The sequence below is a fragment of the Phocoena phocoena genome, chromosome 9 (genome assembly GCF_963924675.1).
Source record: "Phocoena phocoena chromosome 9, mPhoPho1.1, whole genome shotgun sequence".
NCBI lineage: Eukaryota > Metazoa > Chordata > Mammalia > Artiodactyla > Phocoenidae > Phocoena > Phocoena phocoena.
In genome coordinates, this window is record NC_089227.1 from 9,241,285 (window position 1) to 9,260,321 (window position 19,037).

The window sequence follows — 19,037 nt, forward strand, 5'->3', positions numbered from 1 at the left end:
AGGCACTCAGGCTTCAGTAGTTGTGGTGCACGGGCTTAGTTGCTCCGCAGCATGTGGAATCTTCCCGGACCAGGGCTCAAACCCATGTCCCCTGCGTTGGCAGGCGGATTCTTAACCACTGCGCCACCAGGGAAGCCCTCTGTCCATTTTTAATTGGATTTTTTTTTTTTTTGCTACTGAGTCATATGAGTTATTTTTATATTTTTTGGGTATTAACCCCCTATGAGATACATGATTTTCAAATATTTTCTCCCACTCCGTAGGTTGCCTTTTTTTCTTCTTTTTTAGTTATTTGTTTGGCTGCATCAGGTCTTATTTGCAGCACACGGGATCTTTTGTTGCAGCACGTGGGCTTCTCTGTAGTTGTGGTGTGCGGGCTCAGTAGTTGCGGCACACGGGGCTCTCTAGTTGTGGCACACAGGCTCTAGATCCCACAGGCCTAGTTGCCCCGTGGCATGTGGGATCCTAGTTCCCCAACCAGGCATCGAACCTGTGTCACCTGCATTGGAAGGCAGACTCCTAACCCCTGGACCACCAGGGAAGTCCCCGTAGGTTGCCTTTTTATTCTTTTGATAGTACGATGGTCTTTTTTTGACATTATGAAAAAATTTTAATATGCAGAAAAGTTAACTATACAGTGAATAATTCTTAACACCTACCACCTAGATTCTACGATTAATAGTTTACTATATTTGTTTTATAACAACTATTCATCTGTGAGATGGCCCTCATTTGCCTGCTGTTTTTTTTCTCTGCTTGTCCAGTTATTTCTTGTTAGAGAAGTTCTTAGACCAGATCATGTTGTTCATTATATTAGATGATTGAGGGACTTCACTGGTGGCACAGTGGATAAGAATCCGCCTGCCAATGCAGGGGACATGGGTATGAGCCCTGGTCCGGGAAGATCCCACGCGCCGCGGAACAACTAAGCCCGTGCGACACAACTACTGAGCCTGCGCTCTACAGCCTGCGAGCCACAACTACTGAACCTGTGCCGCTCCTGAAGCCCACACGCCTAGAGCCAGTGCTCTGCACAAGAGAAGCCACCACAATGAGAAGCCCACACACTGCAATGAAGACCTAATGCAGCCAAAATTCATTAACGATTATTTTTTAATTAAAAAATAAAGTGCGGTCTCCACTCAGGAGGCTCATAGCCTAAGTGGGGGGACAGAGGTGGACACAGAAGTTTCCGAGTGGGGCTTCTTTGGTGGCGCAGCGGTTAAGAATCCGCCTGTCAATGCAGGGGACACGGGTTTTAGCCCTGGTCCAGGAAGATCTGCGGAGCAGCTAAGCCCATGCGCCACAACTACTGAAGCCCGCACACCTAGAGCCCATGCTCCACAACGAGAAGCCACCGGAATGAGAAGCCTGCGCACCGCCACGAAGAGTACCCCCCGCTCACCACAACTAGAAAAGCCTGCTCACAGCAACGGAGACCCAATGCAGCCAAAAATAAATTTATTTTTTTTAAATGCTCAGCAAAATGCATTAAAAGAAAAAGAGGAGCCTAGTACCTAGAGAACAGACTTGTGGTTGCCAAGGGGGAGAGGGTTGGCGGAGGGGTGGAGTGGGGTTTGGGGTTAGCAGAGGTAAACTGGTATATACAGAATGGATGAGCAACAAGGTCCTACTCTATAGCACAGAGAACTATATTCAGTATCCTATGATAAACCATAATGGAAAAGGATAATTTTTAAAAGGTGCGTATATGTGTAACCGCATCACTCCTGTACGGTAGGAATTAACACTGTAAATCAACTATACTTCAATTTAAAAAAAAGCATGGTGGCCACATGGAGGACAAGGTGAAGGGGAAGAGAGCTTAGGATCGACAACCCAAGAATGAAGGGAGCCGAGTCTGGATAGACACCCCGTATTCTACTTCAGAGAAGGGACGGCCTTCACCAGCTCAGCCAAAGAGGCAGGGCCTCACCGAAGAGCCTCTTGAAGGCAGCACGTTAGAACCGTTTGCCATAACCAGGAGTGCCGCCAGAGCAGTCAAGGCTTTGGGAGGACCCTGGGCCCTGCAGCCTTGACCCAGGAGGAGGTCCCCAGAGTCACGGCTTAGTCTTAAAAGTTTGCTGCCAGAGGGCAAAGGGAGCCATTTAAAATTCACAAGCTGTTGGAATAAACCCCAGTCAGTTCCTGTCTTCCCTATCCGTCATCCTTCTTTAGGTGTGAAGAGGAGAAAAGAAAACTTCCTGTCTCTCCAGCCCAGCCTGAGATGGTCACTCACACTTATCTACCTTTCTACAAGGTCATCGATCTGTTATTCTGAAAGCTCATTGGTCTGAATTCCGTAAGGTCACTGATCCATCCTCTCCCAGGCGGCTGACTACACCAGCACACCTGGTGCTCAGCTTCCTCCCAGTTGATGCCAGAGGCTGTGCTGTGGGAAAGCACTCCTCTGCTCTCACGGGGAGCTGGTTCCGGAGCTGGTGTAGCATCAAAACCCTGTGCAGCTTTCATGGCTCTACCTTTTCTAATATTTATTAACCCAAACAAATGTACAACGAGAGGGCTTTTGACGCCAGCCTCTCCAGCACATTTGCTTTCTCTGCTGCCTCTGACTCTTCCAGCCAGCCCTCTGCAGGAGTGGCGAGCAGTGTTCTTCCATAAAATGTCAAACTTTAATATCCGGGGGTACCTAAACAGGAGTTAGTCCTGTGACCGGTGTATGTGCACTACTTCCTCTCGATGTGTTTCATGTGCATCACGGGAAGTAACTAATAAACTGAAGCTGTTCACATACTGAGTGCAGTTGGCTCGTACACAGTGAGACTGATTCTTCATTCTTTTGCATCACTAACCATCGCTGGGGCTGGTTTCTGGACCCCTGGTGCAGCCCCACCCTTGGGTTGCAGGCTCACCTGGATCTGAGCCCCCAGGGCTGGTCCTCTGCCCTCCTCCCTCCCTTTGGGGCCCAGAACAGAGGTCCTCAATCACCCACCTTTGCTCTCCTCCCAGAACATCACTGATTTCAGGACCGTCCAGACTGGGGGCGCCTCAGGCCAGCGCTGGAAATGGCCAGGAACGCCTGATGGACTCGACGGGGTGGTGAGGGGTGGGTTGGGGGCCAGTGTGGCAGCAGAGTCACAGTAAGCAGCCAGCAACTTCGGCTCAAAGTAGATGTAGGTGGCAAACCCAGGTAAGCTGAGGTTTCAGAACGGGTCTCCCTCGAATCCTGTGTGCTTCTAACACCAGCAATACTGCCCCAACTAGTGTGGGATTTCAGGGGCCCAATTCACATCCAAAATGTTTCATCAGAGGGAGGCTCAGTAGTTGTGGCTCACGGGCTTAGTAGTGCCGCAGCATGTGGGATCTTCCCGGACCAGGGCTCGAACCTGTGTCCCCTGCATTGGCAGGCAGATTCTTAACCACTGCGGGAAGCCCACAAGTTCCTTTTTAAGAAATGACTTGCTGAGGCAGCTATAAAACATCTGGCAGAAGGTAGTTAGTATTCTGCATTATATGAAAGGCAACCCAGACATGAAGGAGACATGGCCTTACAAGAAAACAATAGACAAATCAGAGAGTCTTTTCTAAGGGAAAATAATATGCTTAAGATATATATGTGTCAGAATTATTTTTTTTAATATTTATTTTTATTTCTATTTATTTATTTATTTAGGCTGTGCCAGGTCTTAGTTGTAGCACTCGGGATCTTAGCTGAAGCATGGGGACTTCTTAGTTGTAGCATGCGAACTCAGTTGCAGCATGCATGCGGGATCTAGTTCCCAGACCAGGGGTCGGGGGGCACAGAGTCTTACCCACTGGACCACCAGGGAAGTCTCCCACATTATTTTTAACCAATACTTTTCAATTCATCACCTTCAGTCCTGACTGCCAGGAGAGACTTCTGCTGTATAAACGGGTGGACAGTCACCCCTCTGCAGACAACATCTGATTGAAAGGTTGACCAACATGAACAAGAAGGGAATTGCCTGGCAGTCCAGTGGTTAGGACTCCGCCCTTCTACTGCAGTGGGCACGCGTTCAATCTGAATCCTGCAAGCCACGCAGCATTGCCAAAAATAAAGTATGTCTTATTTTACCCATATAATCAGGAATGATTTCTAGTTTTTGTTTTAGAAAAAGTCTAATTTTTTGAGCAATATCGTTATTTTTTATTGTATTTTGTTATTCTCTACTAAATTTTATATTTTAAATTTTTATTGAAATATTGCTGATTTACAATTTTGTATCAGTTTCAGGTTTACAGCAAAGAGACTGTCATATATATATATATATATTCTTTTTTAGATTCTTTTCCATTAAAAGTTATTACAAGATATTGAAAACAGTAAATCCTTGTTGGTTATCTACTCCATATATAGTAGTGTGTATATTATAATCCCAAACTCCTAACTTATCCCTCTCCCACCCTTTCCCCTTTGGTAACCGGAAGTTTGTTTTCTATGTGAGTCTATTTCTGTTTTATAAATAAGTCCATTTGTATCATTTTTTACATTCTACATATAAGTGATGTCATGTGATGTCTTTGTCTGACTTACTTCACTCAGTATGATAATCTATAGGTCCATCCATGTTGCTGCAAATGGCATTATTTCATTCTTTTTATGGCTGAGTAGTATTCCACTGTGTATATATACCACATCTTCTTTATATCTTAATCTGTCGATGGACACTTAGGTAATATCTTTTTTCTTTTAAAGTAAATTGTTTTATTTATTCATTTTTTTGGCCGCACCGTGCAGCATCCGGGACCTTAGTTCCCTGACCAGGGATCGAACCCACACACCCTGCATTGGGAACGTGGAGTCTTAACCACTGGACCACCAGGGAAGTCCCAATAATATCTTTCTTATATTAAGCATTTTGAAGTGAGCCAAATACAGTCATCCCTCAGAATCCATGGGGGATTTGTTCCAGGACCCCTTGGATATCCAAATCCACAGGGTGCTCAAGTCCTTTATACAAAATGGTGTAGCATTTGCACACAACATTGGAACATACTCCCAGATACTTTAACCCATCTCTAGATTACTTATGATACATAATACAATGTAAATGCGATGTATATAGTTGCAGAAACAATGTAAATGCTGTGTGAATAGTTGCCAGTGCATGGCAAATTCAAGTTTTTCTTTCTGGAATTTTTTTCCCCAGTATTTTTGATCCATGGTTGGCTGAACCTGTGGAGGCAGAACCTGTGGATATGGAGGACCAACTGTGCTATTGATTCATTTTAGAACGTATGGTTTTGAAATTTTAAGTATTTAATACAAGTAAAAGGGATGTGTGGTGACAAAGTCCTCTCTGCCCACAGGCCTTCACCCCTCTACCCAGACACCCACTGGGAAACATTTCTCTGTATCCTCCCAAGGGTATGTACAAGCACAAAGATACACTTCATTCTGCTTTTTACAAAAACTGTAGCATGTGTTATATTGTGTTCTACTGCTCTTTGTTGTTTTCAAATAAACGTCTAGCTGAGGCTATTTTGGAGATGCACTACCTTGTTCTTTTAAATTTATTTTTGGCTGCATTGGGTCTTCGTTGCTGCGCCTGGGCTTTCTCTAGCTGCGGTGAGTGGGGGCCCCTCTTCGTTGCGGTGCGTGGGCTTCTCATTGCCGTGGCTTCTCTTGTTGCAGAGCACAGGCTTTAGGCTCACAGACTTCAGTAGTTGTGGGGGGGACCCCAGGTTCAATCCCTGGTTTGGGAACTAGATCCCACATGCATGCTGCAACTAAGAAGTCCCCATGCTTCAACTAAGATCCCGAGTGCTGCAACTAAGACCCGGCACAGCCAAAATAAATAAATAAATATTAAAAAAATAATTCTGACACATACGTATCTTAAGCATATTATTTTTCCTTACAAAAGACTCTCCGATTTGTCTATTGTTTTCTTGTAAGGCCATGTCTCCTTCATGTCTGAGTTGCCTTTCATATAATGCAGAATACTACCTACCTTCTGCCAGATGTTTTATAGCTGCCTCAGCAACTCATTTAATTTCTTCCCACTGCACCACCACCAGGGAAGTCCCTACTTTGTTCTAACAGCTGCATCCTAACTCATTACGTCAGTGATTTTTAGCCAGGAGGCACTTTGGAAATCTGTGGGCCTCTGACAGTGGATGGGGGCAATGCTGGACATGTTATAATGCCTGAGACTGCTCCACTGACTTCCAAACGTCTGGCCAGATGTTAGTGTATGTGAAAAACTTGTAATTATGTAAGTCTAAACTCCATTTTACATATTAACATGAAGGGTTTGGTTTTGGGCTGCTGAAAAATCTGAATATCCCTGGCACTTCTGAGGCCTCCAACTGCTGTGTAATGGAAGGGAAGCATGAACTTCCGAAGGGCTTAAAGGCTACTGGAATCATGTCAAAGAGCCAGAGGTCAACTTAGAGGGGCTTGTACTAGCCAAATTTGGGATGATTTGAGCATCAAAAACAATGAGTGCAGGGACTTCCCTGGTGGTCCAGAGGTTAAGACTACGAGCTCCCAATGTAGGGGGCCAGGGTTTGATCCCTGGTCAGGGAGGTAGATCCCACATGCCACAACCAAGTCCTAGCACAGCCAAATAAATAAATATAAAAAATGAGTGCAATTGTTCGTAACACGTTTAATGAAAATCCGTGAGTCCACAGTGGGAGGAGAAGGGAGAGAGAGATTATAAGATTACTCAATTTTTCACAACTACAGAATAACTGACTCAGGGGAATTCCCTGGTGGTCCAGTGGTTAGGACTCCTCACTCATGGGTTCAGTCCTTGATCAGGAAACTTGGATCTTGTAAGCCACGTGGCATGGCCAAAATTATTTTTTAAAAATTGATTCAGGTGAAGATCATTAAGTGATGCTAACAGAAAATAATCAGGTGAAAGGTCTGGGAGCAGGGTCTTCACACAGGGGCAAAGTATCACCCCACAGGTTACCTACTCAGCAGAAAGAATACAAAGTACCCTTCCAGTGGAGCAGTCAGACCTCCTGTTGAGTCAGTATGAGATCATATGCTATCTGACAACAGGCGGGATTAAGTGCATATAGCATCACCTACAACGCCTTCCTGCATAAAATGTTGAACGTGTGTCCATTCAAGCTTCTCTGCCTAATTTCCAGTTTACAGAAAATACAAGAGCCAGAGGAACAAGCAAGTTAACACGAAATGGAGACCTTAGGCAGTTCCAAAATCAGGGACATTCGACGAAGTCAATGTCCTGGAGGGTTTAAGGAGTTGATGTCAAAAAAAAAAAGCAAGAGGCCAAGACCACACAGTGTAGGACTCAATTTATATGAAATGTCCAGAAAAGGTAAATCTAGAGACAGAAAGCCAACTTGTAGTTGCCAGGGACTGGGAGTGAAAGCAGAAGGGACTGCAAGTGGGCACAGGGTCTTCCTGGTGTGGTGGATTACGGTGATGGTTGCACAACTCAGTAAATTCACTAAAATGATTGTACTCTTAAAACGGGTGAACTTTATGGTGTATAAATTATCTCAATAGGCCTTTTTTTTAACATTAATAGAAATTACAATATGTTAAAAAGTGGAAGGACTGTTCTAGATTGAGACGAAAGAGACCTAACAATCAAAGTGTGTGAACCTAGGTTGGACCCTTGGGGGCAGTGGGGGGTGTGTGTGGGCGGGAGAGAGCATTATTAAATACATTGATTGTATGTAAATTATACCTTAATAAAGCTGACTTTAAAAACACCTCTAGGGACTTCCCTGGTGCGCAGTGGTTAAGAATCCGCCTGCCAATGCAGAGGGCCACGGGTCCAAGCCCTGGGCAGGTAGATCCCACATGCCGCAGAGCAACTAAGTCCGTGCACAACTACCGAGCCTGCGCACCTAGAGCCCATGCTCCACGACAAAAGCCGCCATGGCAATGAGAACTCTGTGCACACCGCAAGAAAGACCCAACGCAGCCAAAAATAAAACCACCTCCGAAACCAGTGGGGGAAATCTGAATAAGGACCATACACTGCAGGTTGTATGGATTCTGCTTATTTTCTGAGGTGTGCTAAAGCAATTGGGTGAGCCCTACCTTATTGGATACATGGCTGGCCCTCTCCGGAAGCAGCAGCTCTTGTGCTCAGGGAAACTGAGGCCACACTGTAATCGATTCTGCTCACCTTGCCTTGTCCCGGAGACCTTCATAACGTAGCAGCCACTTACCCTTTCAAAACTAAATAGTATGGGGCTTCCCTGGTGGTGCAGTGGTTGCAAGTCCGCCTACCAATGCAAGGGACGCAGGCTCGTGCCCCGGTCCGGGAGAATCCTACATGCCGCAGAGCAGCTGGGCCCGTGAGCCATGGCCGCTGAGCCTGCGCGTCCGGAGTCTGTGCTCTGCAACCGGAGAGGCCACAGCAGTGAGAAGCCTGCGTACTGCAAAAAACAAAAAAAACTAAACAGTCTGTTTTTAGGGACACACATAGGTGACAAACACAAAAATCAGTGACCTCAAAAATAAAAAAAATGGGCCTCTTGGGAGGGATAGAGTATGCAACTGGGGAGGTGGGGAGGCCCCCCAAGGGGAGTTCTTGATCTTAAAGGAAACCATGTTCACGAACATAAAGACCTCAACTGGACCACATTATGGCTCAGGTTACCAGGTCTGCACAATGGAATGAGAAGACCTCAAATGACCATGAGGGCCTCTACAACTAGCCAGGGAGAAGTTCCCTCATCTATAGACAGTTACCTGGTCACCAGTTGGTCTGGAGCAAGGCAGAGCCAGATGCCTTCTGCAGGTAGATTGCACCACACCAGGTCTGCCTGCCTTTCTCTAGCAGACTGAACTTCACAATTGAGCTGTCATAAACCCTGTACTCTGCATCTACATTCTCAAACAGCTAAATATCCCAAGAACATGGTCCAAAGACCCCTCCCCACAGAGGCTAAAGCTTGACATATTTCCCTCAAGGAGGGCCACCACAGAATACGCTCAAATTACGCTTTATTAAAATTAGCTGATTTTCAGGCTTCCCTGGTGGTGCAGTGGTTGAGTCTGCCTGCCGATGCAGGGGACACGGGTTCGTGCCCCGGTCCCGGAAGATCCCACATGCCGCAGAGCGGCCGGGCCCGTGAGCCATGGCCACTGAGCCTGCACGTCTGGAGCCTGTGCTCCGCAATGGGAGAGGCCACAACAGTGAGAGGCCCGCGTACCACAAAAAAAAAAAAAAAAAATTAGCTGATTTTCAATTTGTTATAGTAATTTTGATGGATAACCCTAAATGTGCCAAATGAGAATTTTCCACTGTCACCCTTAAAGGAGTACTGTTCCAACATGGTCACAATCTTGAAGTTCCACCTTTTCCCCCTGCCTGAGCCTACATCTTCCGTATTCCACTCACAGCTTGCCCTTGGGATACTCGATCAGCAAAACTTTATTCTTGGATCAGGGAAGCAAAAAAACAAGATACGTTTAAACAAACACAGCAACTGTTGTCTTAGAAGTAACGTGTTGCTGATTAAAATGAAATCTACATCAATACCCTAACCAAACAAGGACAGACAACGGTTGTTTAGTCTTTATTTCATAACCATAAACTTAACTTTGCAATTCAGCTAAACTTGGAGGGGAATAAGGAAAATATGGAACCCAAAGAAGTGCAATGAGAGCACAAAGATTATAGTATATTTTGAGCAGATGGGGATGAAGGGGTGCTCTCCTGAGCTACAGAAGGAATGGTCTGGTAGTTAAGATAAAACACAAGTCAAATTTATTATTAGATTTGTCCACAGTCAGCAATGGTGATCTTCTTGCTGGTCTTGCCATTCCTGGAACCAAAGCGCTCCATGGCTTCCACAATATTCATGCCCTCTTTCACCTTGCCAAAGACCACATGCTTGCCATCCAACCTGGAAACAGAAGAATAAACATTACTACCTGCAACCTGCAGGTAGTAATGAAATAAGAGAGAAATAAGCAGCCTGCATTGTGCATTGAGATAAGAACAGTGTCCCACAAATCAATATAGCATACCCAAGCAAGAGAAGACCAGAAGAGTGGTTTATCCAGCTTTTAGCACTAGCTAACGCCGACTAGTTAAATACTGGAAACATTTTATCCTTTTACCTAAAAAAAAAAAGTGTCAACACCAGATTACTCTAAGCCAGTCTAAAAAAGGTGGTCTCCAAGAGTCTCTAATCACTGTTAAGAATCCTAATTTTAGAATGGACCCCTAAAAAAGAGCCAACAAATCACATGCTAATTAGATGAAACCACCACTCTTAAATTCAACTACTCAACAAAGTGCCCTGTTTTGCTATTAGAGTATCTCACTTTCTATAGCACACTATCTAAATTTGTGACTATTCATGCCCTTCTACTACTTTAGAGCAGGAACAGCAGGGAAAGGTTGCCTTTGCTATGTTCTGCTCTTACCACTCAGTCTTGGCAGTGCAGATGAAAAACTGGGAACCGTTTGTGTTGGGGCCAGCATTTGCCATGGACAAGATGCCAGGACCCGTATGCTTCAGGAGGAAATTCTCATCATCAAATTTCTCCCCATAAATGGACTTGCCACCAGTGCCATTATGGCGTGTGAAGTCACCACCCTGTGAACATAAAAGAGGAACCTGTCACTTCTGGCAACACAGTTGGAAAACATGCCAAGTCTGCAAGGTTCAAACTTTAAAACTCAAGTTTAAAATAATTAAAAGGGTCAAGTGGAACCAAAATGGTAGAATTAACATTTTAGTTCATATATGCACTTAAAAAAAACCAAACATTTGTTTATTACAGACCACAGCAATTTAGATGGCATGGTTATCAGTGCAAAATTGTCAAATAGACAAATGTAACAGAAAACAAAGTATAAAAGTAGACCGGCACCAATGCAGACAGACCATATGTGCACATCCTGAAGTGTTCTGGCTCAATCCCAAATTAAGAGAACCCGAATCAGTATCAGTAAATTTTATACCTGGCACATAAATCCCGGAATTATTCTGTGAAAGCAGGAACCTTTATAACCAAAGCCTTTCTCCCCAGTGCTCAGAGCACGGAAGTTTTCTGTTAAAATAAAGTGTATATGTATATAGACACAACAGTTAAAATCAGAATACCTTTGTTAAACATTTAAAAAAGAAATAAAACTAACCTGCTGTCTTTGGAACTTTGTCTGCAAACAGCTGTAAGAGAAAATGACAGTTAATGAAAAACATCTGCTTACATGTTTTGTTGCTTAGTACCCTTGTCTTTAGGGGCCTCTGAATCATAAATTCATTTTCTCACTAGAAGAGAATGCTTCTTCAGTAATTACTTTGAATCCCAAATAAGAACGGCTCCTGACAGCCTTAAGGTCCTGCGGGGTTGGGTTAGCAACATGACACCCAAAGACATGCCAAAACTCCAGAACCAGGAATGACTCAGATAGTGTGAGGCTTCTAAAAAGTGACTTAAAACTTTTATGTGTATCACACCTACTTCTAAACAAATATATGGTCTCTCAAAGGTACATCACCTCCCCCAACTTCAACTTGAACCTAAAGACAAGAACTTTCAAGAAGAGCAAGTACTCCTGCACGATCAGGGAGTAAACAGCTGTAATTTTAGTCACTGGTAATGAAAATGCTACTACCTCCAATCTGTTAACATAGCTTTATGGATTGGATGAGCAGTCACTTCTTGGTTTCCAGGTCCCTTACCTAGTAGTGGGGTAAAAAATAAAGATTGGTTTCTAGTACAACTGCTTCGAACCTTTCCTGCATATATCAAACATTTTGGCTAAAAAAGCTTAAATACCATAGAAAACGCAAGCCCTTGCATAAAGACAGTTTACTTAATGAACTATTCCACAGATCCGAGACTTAAATCATCTACTGAAATCCCTGGATGCTTCTTAGAAGACTTGCTATTTAGCGTCTAAGTACTGTATATAAAACGTACGGTCTCCTTTAAGTATTAGCCTGTCTCCAACCCTCGTACTAACTCGTTTCCCTTTTAGACCCTTACTGCAGTTCAAGCTCGCAGTGGCAGTTCCACGTCCATTCTCACCGAGGGATCTGTCAGAGCGCCTACCTCATTTCCATTAAGCCCTCTGGCTAACCTGAGACACACAAGTTACAAAGGGTTAGGCTCAGGCCAAGTTTCCACGTGGCCCCTGGCCAATTATCAGCTGACTTCGGATAAAGGTGGAGTATACATCTACTGGATGTAATATTTCTCCAGTTGTTACGTCAGGGCAAGTTTCCACATGGGCCCTTACCAACGCTTAGCTCTGACTACAGTGAGAGTGGGTTACAGGCTGATCTGCATGGGGGGCTATCTAAGCTTGGACTGAGATCCTACGACCTGGTCACTGGCGGCTCTTTGAGAAGTGGTAAAAGAGGATAAAACCACTTAGGGCTACACCCCAAGACCTACCATGCTGGGTTAACTGGAACGGAATCCCATTTACCGTTTGAAGAGCCCGCCGACTTACTTAGCTACCCTGCTGTGATTACAAACTGATTAAGAAGTACCCATAACACGCCTGAACTAATTAGGAAAACAGCGGAGAAGACCTGCCGCGCTGCCGGTCTCGACTAGCCCGTTCTGCGCGGGGACGACCGGGAGGGGCCCGGGCGCCTCCCACCCGCCGTCACCGCAGCGGAAGGCGGGCCTCGGCGCCAGCGGAGGGAAGGCGGCCGGCACATTTCCGCTCGGGGTGGGGGCGGGGAGGGGCCTCTTTCTACATCAACCTCGCGATTTTAAAACACCCGGGGAAGCCCTCGAGCCGGCCGACCCCGCACCCTTATAACCCAACCCTGAACTAGCAAGCGTCCTTCGGGACACGGGATGGGCTGCTATCCCCACCGGCCCTGACGCGCCCGGCGCGGGAAAAGGCAGCCTTCAGGTGCGGCCGCCGCGTCGGCTCGAAGGAAGCGGCTTCCGAGTCCTCGAGGGCGGCCCCGGGAAGGTCGCGGCTGCCCAGGGCCGGCGCCCGCCTTCCGTCTGGGGCGTTGCCGACCCTCAAGGCCCCGCAGTCCCACGCGGCGGCCAACGGCTCGCGGCCGGAGCACGTGCGCGGCCGGAAGGGCGCGGCCGCGCCTCCCCCGCCCGCCCCGCCTTTGTCTGCCCGCCGCCCCCGGCCTCCCAAAATGGCCCCTCGTCAGGAAATGGCGCCGCGCCGCCCGCGTTTCTCAGGCGGGGCGCCCGCACCCAGCCCCTCGGCCTCCCCCCCGCCGCCCGCTCAGGCCCACCCGGCGCGCCGCCGCCCGCCCCAACCTCGAAGGAGACGCGGCCCAAGGGCTCGCCGTCGACGGCGATGTCAAAGAACACGGTAGGGTTGACCATGGTTGGACTGCGCGGGAAGTTCCGATGTGGCGGCGTCTGCAAAGCAGCACGAGCCCCACCGCCCGCCTCTTTTATAGCCGGTTCAGGCCCCGCCCATGGCCGGTCGCGCGCCTCGTCTCTGGCCAATCGCGACCGCGGGTCAGTCGAAGTGACGGTGTGCCTGGGCCTATGGGTGGAGATGGCGCCGGAGAGGAGGGACGGGAGACGCGCGTGCGCGCTGGCAGCTGCAGGCAGGTTCCCGCCCGCCGCCTCGGTCTCCGCGCTGCGGTGTGGGGTCGCGCTCAGGCGATCGGGTTGGAGACGGGGCTTGGAGACCGCCCTGGTGGGCCGGTTGGGTCGGTGGGAGACCGACAGACACGCACCTGCCTGGGCCCGCGGTCAGGACGTCTTCCCATCGCGCAGAGGGGGCAACTGAGGCAAACGCAGGCCTCAAGGTCGCGCCGCCCGCCAAGGTCGCTCGGGGTCCAGGGCCCATGCCGCTCTGGGAGGCCAGGTGGCTTTGGGCATCACCATTTTCCCACTGCAGATGAGGATGAGGCGCAGCCGCCGCCCTCTCTCCCTTCCCCCTTTCTCCCCTAGTATGAAAGGTTATGAAATGCTTCCAAAATACCCTACTTTCCGAAAATATCTGGCACACTCTGCTTGAATTTTCTCCAGGAGGAAGACATTAAAACAAGAGCCTGTCACTTCCCTGGTAGTGCAGTGGTTAAGAATCGCCTGCCAATGTGGCGACATGGGTTTGAGCCCTGGTCCGGGACGATCCCACATGCTGTGGAGCACCTGAGCCCTTGCGCCACAACTGCTGAGCCTGTGCTCTAGGGCCCGCAAGCCACAACTACTGAGCTCACATGCCACAACTACTGAAGCCCGGGCGCCTAGAGCCCCTTCTCCGCAGCAAGAGAAGCCACCGCAGTGAGAAGCCCGCGCGCTGCCACAAAGACCCAACGCAGCCAAAAATAAATAAATTTATTTTTTAAAAAAAGAAAAGTGAACTCCCTTAGGCAAAGATATTAATAATACTTTTATTACTAGTACTAAATGCACTTATATGGCCCTGGTCTTTTGTTCGGAAAACCTTGAAAAGAAAATTTATATATCCTTTGACATTCAGAATGTTATTTAGTATCTCCAAAACCAAGATAGGGTTGTGAGAAGCAAATGAGAGTCCTTATGAAAGATGAAATCCAGTGTCTGGCATCATGCCATCGTTATTAATAATGGCATTGTGAGCCTACATCTGCTCAGAATTTATAAGAGTGCGGTTTTGTTCTCACAACCACCCCAGAATCCCCATTTACAGATGCGGAAAGTGAGCATCCTTCATGTTAAGTAGCTTGCTCAGAGTAACCAGCGTAGGAGTATTAGCAAAGCCAGAACTGGCAACTGCTTTTTTGCCCACTCCCCAGCACCGGTGCTTTCTGACCTTGAGGAAGCTGCTTGTCCTTATCTGACACTGAAAAAATGACCCGAGGCCCTCAGGCATAAACTCCCTCAACTTCTCTCTCCTCCACTCTGAACCTTAAAGCAGTTAGGAACCCCTCCTAAGAAATAAATGAATGAATAATAAGGTTGTCACTTATGACTTCCTCACATTACTATTCAGGGCCCTCCCTTCTCTTCACCATCATCATAGTCTCTCACTCACTTCTTCTACCAAGAACTCAGAGGGGCACCCTCCACCTGAGAGGGCTAGAGGCAGTGAGGGGAAGCCAGGTTATGTCCTGTGCAGGCCCCAAAGACGGGGGTCTCTGTGGCAGGCACGCAGGCATGGCCAAAAGGATCCTGTCTGCAGCCAGGCCAGCCTGGGCATTACTGACCTGAGTTAGGTGGTAAAATGTGCAGTAGTTTTTTGTTTTGTTTTGTTTTTTTTCTCTCTCTGTCTCTTTGACTTATGTGTGCATTTCTTTTTCTTGCTGCACTGTGCGGCGTGTGGGGATCTTAGTTCCCCAAACAGGGATCGAACCCTCACCCTCGGCAGTAAAAGCATGGAGCCCTTAACCACTGGACCGCCAGGGAATTCCCTGCATTTTCTTTTTTAACAGCTTTTAACAAATGAATTTCATGGTATGGAAGCTTTATTGAGATGTAGTTTACATACCATGAAATTCACTTGTTTTAAGCGTACAATTCAGTGACTTTTTAGCAAATTCAGAGCAGTGCAGATATCACCACAATCTAATTTTAGAACATTTCCCTCACCCAGAAAGAACCTTGTGCCCATTTTTAGTAACTCCCTGTTTCCACCCAATAACTGCTTTTAAAATTGTGTAGTTAAAAATTGATTTAGACTTGTGGTTTCAACTGGAAATATTAAAGTTTATATATTGCATTTTTTTTCTTTTATTTTTGGCTGCATTGGGTCTTCGTCGCTGCACGCAGGTTTTCTCTAGTTGTGGCGAGCGGGGGCTACTCTTCGTTGTGGTGCATGGGCTTCTCATTGTGGTGGCTTCTCTTGTTGCGGAGCATGGGCTCTAGGCGCATGGGCTTCAGTAGTGTGGCACAAGGGCTCAGTAGTTGTGGCTCATGGGTTCTAGAGCGCAGGCTCAGTAGTTGTGGCGCACAGGCTTAGTTGCTCTGTGGCATGTGGGATCTTCTCGGACCAGGGATCCAACCCGTCTCCCCTGCATTGGCAGATGGATTCTTAACCACTGAGCCACCAGGGAAGTCCCTACATATTGCATTTTAACATTTAAGAGAACTTTAGGTTCAACCTATTTAAAAGTTTATCAGAATTGTTTAATGCCCAGGGAGGTTTTTTCATTGTTAATTTGGACAATGAAGTACTTTAAAAGGAAACCAAATGTATTACATCTATAAATGCAGTTTAAATATTTGAAGATATATTAAAAGAGTTCAAATCTGCCATACCTATAAAGAGACAAATATTATGTGTAAGCTGAAGAACTGTGTTTTAAACTGTAGTTTAATAAATTAAATATCAGTTGTTAAAATATAACAAAATAACTCCTGAGTAGTCTTGCTACATAAGAAAAGATGCAGGGCTCCAATTCTTACGTCAGGGAACCCAGAGGACTTTACTCCTCACCCCGCCACCCCGTCCTCAGCTCCAGCCCTATCACTTCACAGCTTCACAGGTGCCACCACCTCCCTTCCCCTCCCGCATCCCCCCAAGTTCATGTTCAAGATCGTCTGACTGCCGCAAAGACTGAGGAAGGGGGAGAAAAGGAAAAGGGCAGAAGGCTCGGGAGTGGTGCCATCACAGCCTTGTTTGCAAAGCTTTCCCAGGAGCCCCACCCAGCGGCTTTCACCCTTGGCAGCAGGAATCCAGGAAGATGAATATTTTGATCTGGGCACATTGCCACCCGAGCCACCCGGCTTCTGATAGTAAGGAGGAAGGCAAGATGGCTGCTTTGGGGAGACAGCAGGCAACATCCGAGGCAGCAACTATTGCTGACCCAGCAGAAAAAGGATGGACTGGGAGGGACTGGGAGTTCTCAGCCCTTAGGAAACCTGCACATCAGGGCACAGAGAGAAACCCACCTCAGCCTGGCCTGGGGGAGGACCACCCCCCCAAACGTTGGATTTGATGGCAGGGCGGGACCGGGGTGGGACTACATCTGCTTAGTGAAGCCCAGATCATTCCCGATCTCCCTGGATCACCCCAGATCACCGGAGGCTGGGAAAGGTGGTGTCTGGTGTTCTCACATAAGGTGGGGAATTTCCCTAACACAGAAAGGGGCACAGTAACCAAAAAAGGGGGAAATGAGGCCTAAGTTAGTTAATTCAAGATTCCAGAAAATATCGGGTGCCATTATTACGATCATTATTTAATTCTCATAGCAGTCCTTTGAAGTAGATACTATTATTTTGATTATTTTTTTTTTTTTTGGCGGCGCTGCATGGCACGGCATGCAGGAATCCTGACCAGGGATGGAACCCGTGCCCCCTGCAGTGGAAGCATGGAATCCTAACCACTGGACCACCAGGGAATTCCCTATTTCTCCTATTTTTCACAAGAGGAGACAGAAGCTCAGAGAAGTTGAGTAACTTCCTCAAGCTCACACAGCTGCGAAGAGGTAGAGCCAGATGTCCATTCTACCTGGTTTTGGGCCCTGTGCGCCTCACCACCATGCCACATCCTGAAATTAAAAAAAATTATGGTAAAATGTACGTAACATAAAGTTTACCATTTTCACTATTAAGTGTACCGTTCACAGGCATTAAGTACATTCCTATTATTGTTCAGCATCCCCGCCATCCACTCCAGAACTTTTTCATCTTCCCAAACTGAAACTCTGTCCCCACTGAACACTAACTCCCCATCTCCTGACACCCACCGTTCTTCTGCTGCTTGTCTCTATGAATTTGCTTGTTCTAGGAACTCCATGTGAGTGGAATCATACAATATTTGTCCTTTTGTGACTGGCTTATTTCACTTAGCATAATGTCCTCAAGGTCCATGCATGTTGTAGCATGTGTCAGAATTTCCTTCCTTTTAGTAGCTGAATAATATTCCATTGTTTATCCATCCTTCCATCAATGGACACTTGGGTTGCCTCCATCTTTTGGCTATCGTGACAAATGCTGCTATGAACATGGGTGAGTCCTTTCTTTCAATCTTTTTGTGTATATACTGTGAAGTGGAATTGCTGAATCAGACAATAATACTGTTTTAATTTTTTAAGGAACCGCCATACTGTTTTGTTTTGTTTTGTTTTTTTATTTTTTATTTTTTTGCCATACTGTTTTTTAAATTTATTTATTTATTTTTGGCTGCGTTGGGTCTTTGTTGCTGCGCGCGGGCTTTCTCTAGTTGCGGTGAGCGGAGGCTACTCTTCTTTGCGGTGCACGGGCTTCTCGTTGCGGTGGCTTCTCTTGTTGAGGAGCACGGGCTCTAGGCACACGGGCTCAGTAGTTGGGGCCCATGGGCTCTAGAGCGCAGGCTCAGTAGTTGTGTTACACGGGCTTAGTTGCTCCGCGACATGTGGGATGTTCCCGGACCAGGGCTCGAACCCGTGTCCCCTGCCTTGGCAGACGGATTCTTAACCACTGAGCCACCAGGGAAGCCTGCCATACTGTTTTTCACAGCAGCTGCACCATTTTACATTCATACCAGTTTCTCCACATCCTCACCAGCATGTTATATTTTCTGTTTGTTTGTTTTTATAGTAGCCATCCTAATGGGTGTGAGGCAGTACTTCATTGTGGTTTTGACTTGCATTTCCCTAAGGATTAGTGATGCCGAGCATCTTTTCTTGTGTTTTTGGCCACTTGTGTGTCTTCTTTGAACAGAGAAACATCTATTCAAGTTTGGCTTTTTGCTGTTGAGTTTTAGGAATACTTTACATATTCTTGATATTAACCCCTTAACATATATGTGATTTGCAACTATGTTCTCCCATTCTGTGGGTTGCCTTTTCATTCTGTTGATAGTGTCATGATTTTTTTTTTTTTTTGAGCGCCCAGGTTGTATCCATTGGCTGGATCTCAACTTTGGCTGCGTGATAACTCACACTCAGTTTTGACGTGTGTGTGGGTCTGACCACGAAGGGAAGGTCAACATTACTCACAAAGCTCAGTTCTCCAAATTCCTGGGGTGATTTCAGCAAAGTTCCTGTGGTGACCATCCTGACCTCCTCCTCTAATGCTGAAGGTGGAACTACAGCAGGTGAAGACAGAACCAGGAGGGGAAACTAGGCAGGGACCATTCAGTCCTCTGAAGAGCAGCTACGTCATGTATAGAGCCCATAGCAAAATGAAATGTGGGACCCCTTATTCAAAAATGGTCAAGGATTCCAAGACAGGGATGGCAGAGCATTAA

The 19,037-nt window shown here is 46.7% G+C and overlaps 1 protein-coding gene across 1 annotated transcript; it reads right to left on the reverse strand.

The window, feature by feature from the left end:
* Nucleotides 1–9,492: 9,492 nt before the first annotated feature.
* On the reverse strand, nt 9,493–13,294 carry PPIA (peptidylprolyl isomerase A). Its single transcript, XM_065884116.1, has 5 exons — nt 13,187–13,294; nt 11,079–11,109; nt 10,902–10,990; nt 10,361–10,533; nt 9,493–9,834 (listed from the first exon to the last, which is right to left on the reverse strand). The coding sequence occupies exons 1-5, from the start codon at nt 13,253–13,255 to the stop codon at nt 9,702–9,704; spliced, it is 495 nt and encodes a 164-aa protein (XP_065740188.1). The 5' UTR covers nt 13,256–13,294; the 3' UTR covers nt 9,493–9,701.
* Nucleotides 13,295–19,037: the final 5,743 nt, after the last annotated feature.

Excerpts from the sequence above, each read along its gene's own strand:
- PPIA (XM_065884116.1), bottom strand. The coding sequence starts at position 13,255 with ATGGTCAACCCTACCGTGTTCTTTGACATCGCCGTCGACGGCGAGCCC. Across the intron at positions 11,110-13,186 it reads TGGGCCGCGTCTCCTTCGAG|CTGTTTGCAGACAAAGTTCC; the intron begins GTTGGGGCGGGC and ends TTTCTCTTACAG. Across the intron at positions 9,835-10,360 it reads TGCACTGCCAAGACTGAGTG|GTTGGATGGCAAGCATGTGG; the intron begins GTAAGAGCAGAA and ends TTCTGTTTCCAG.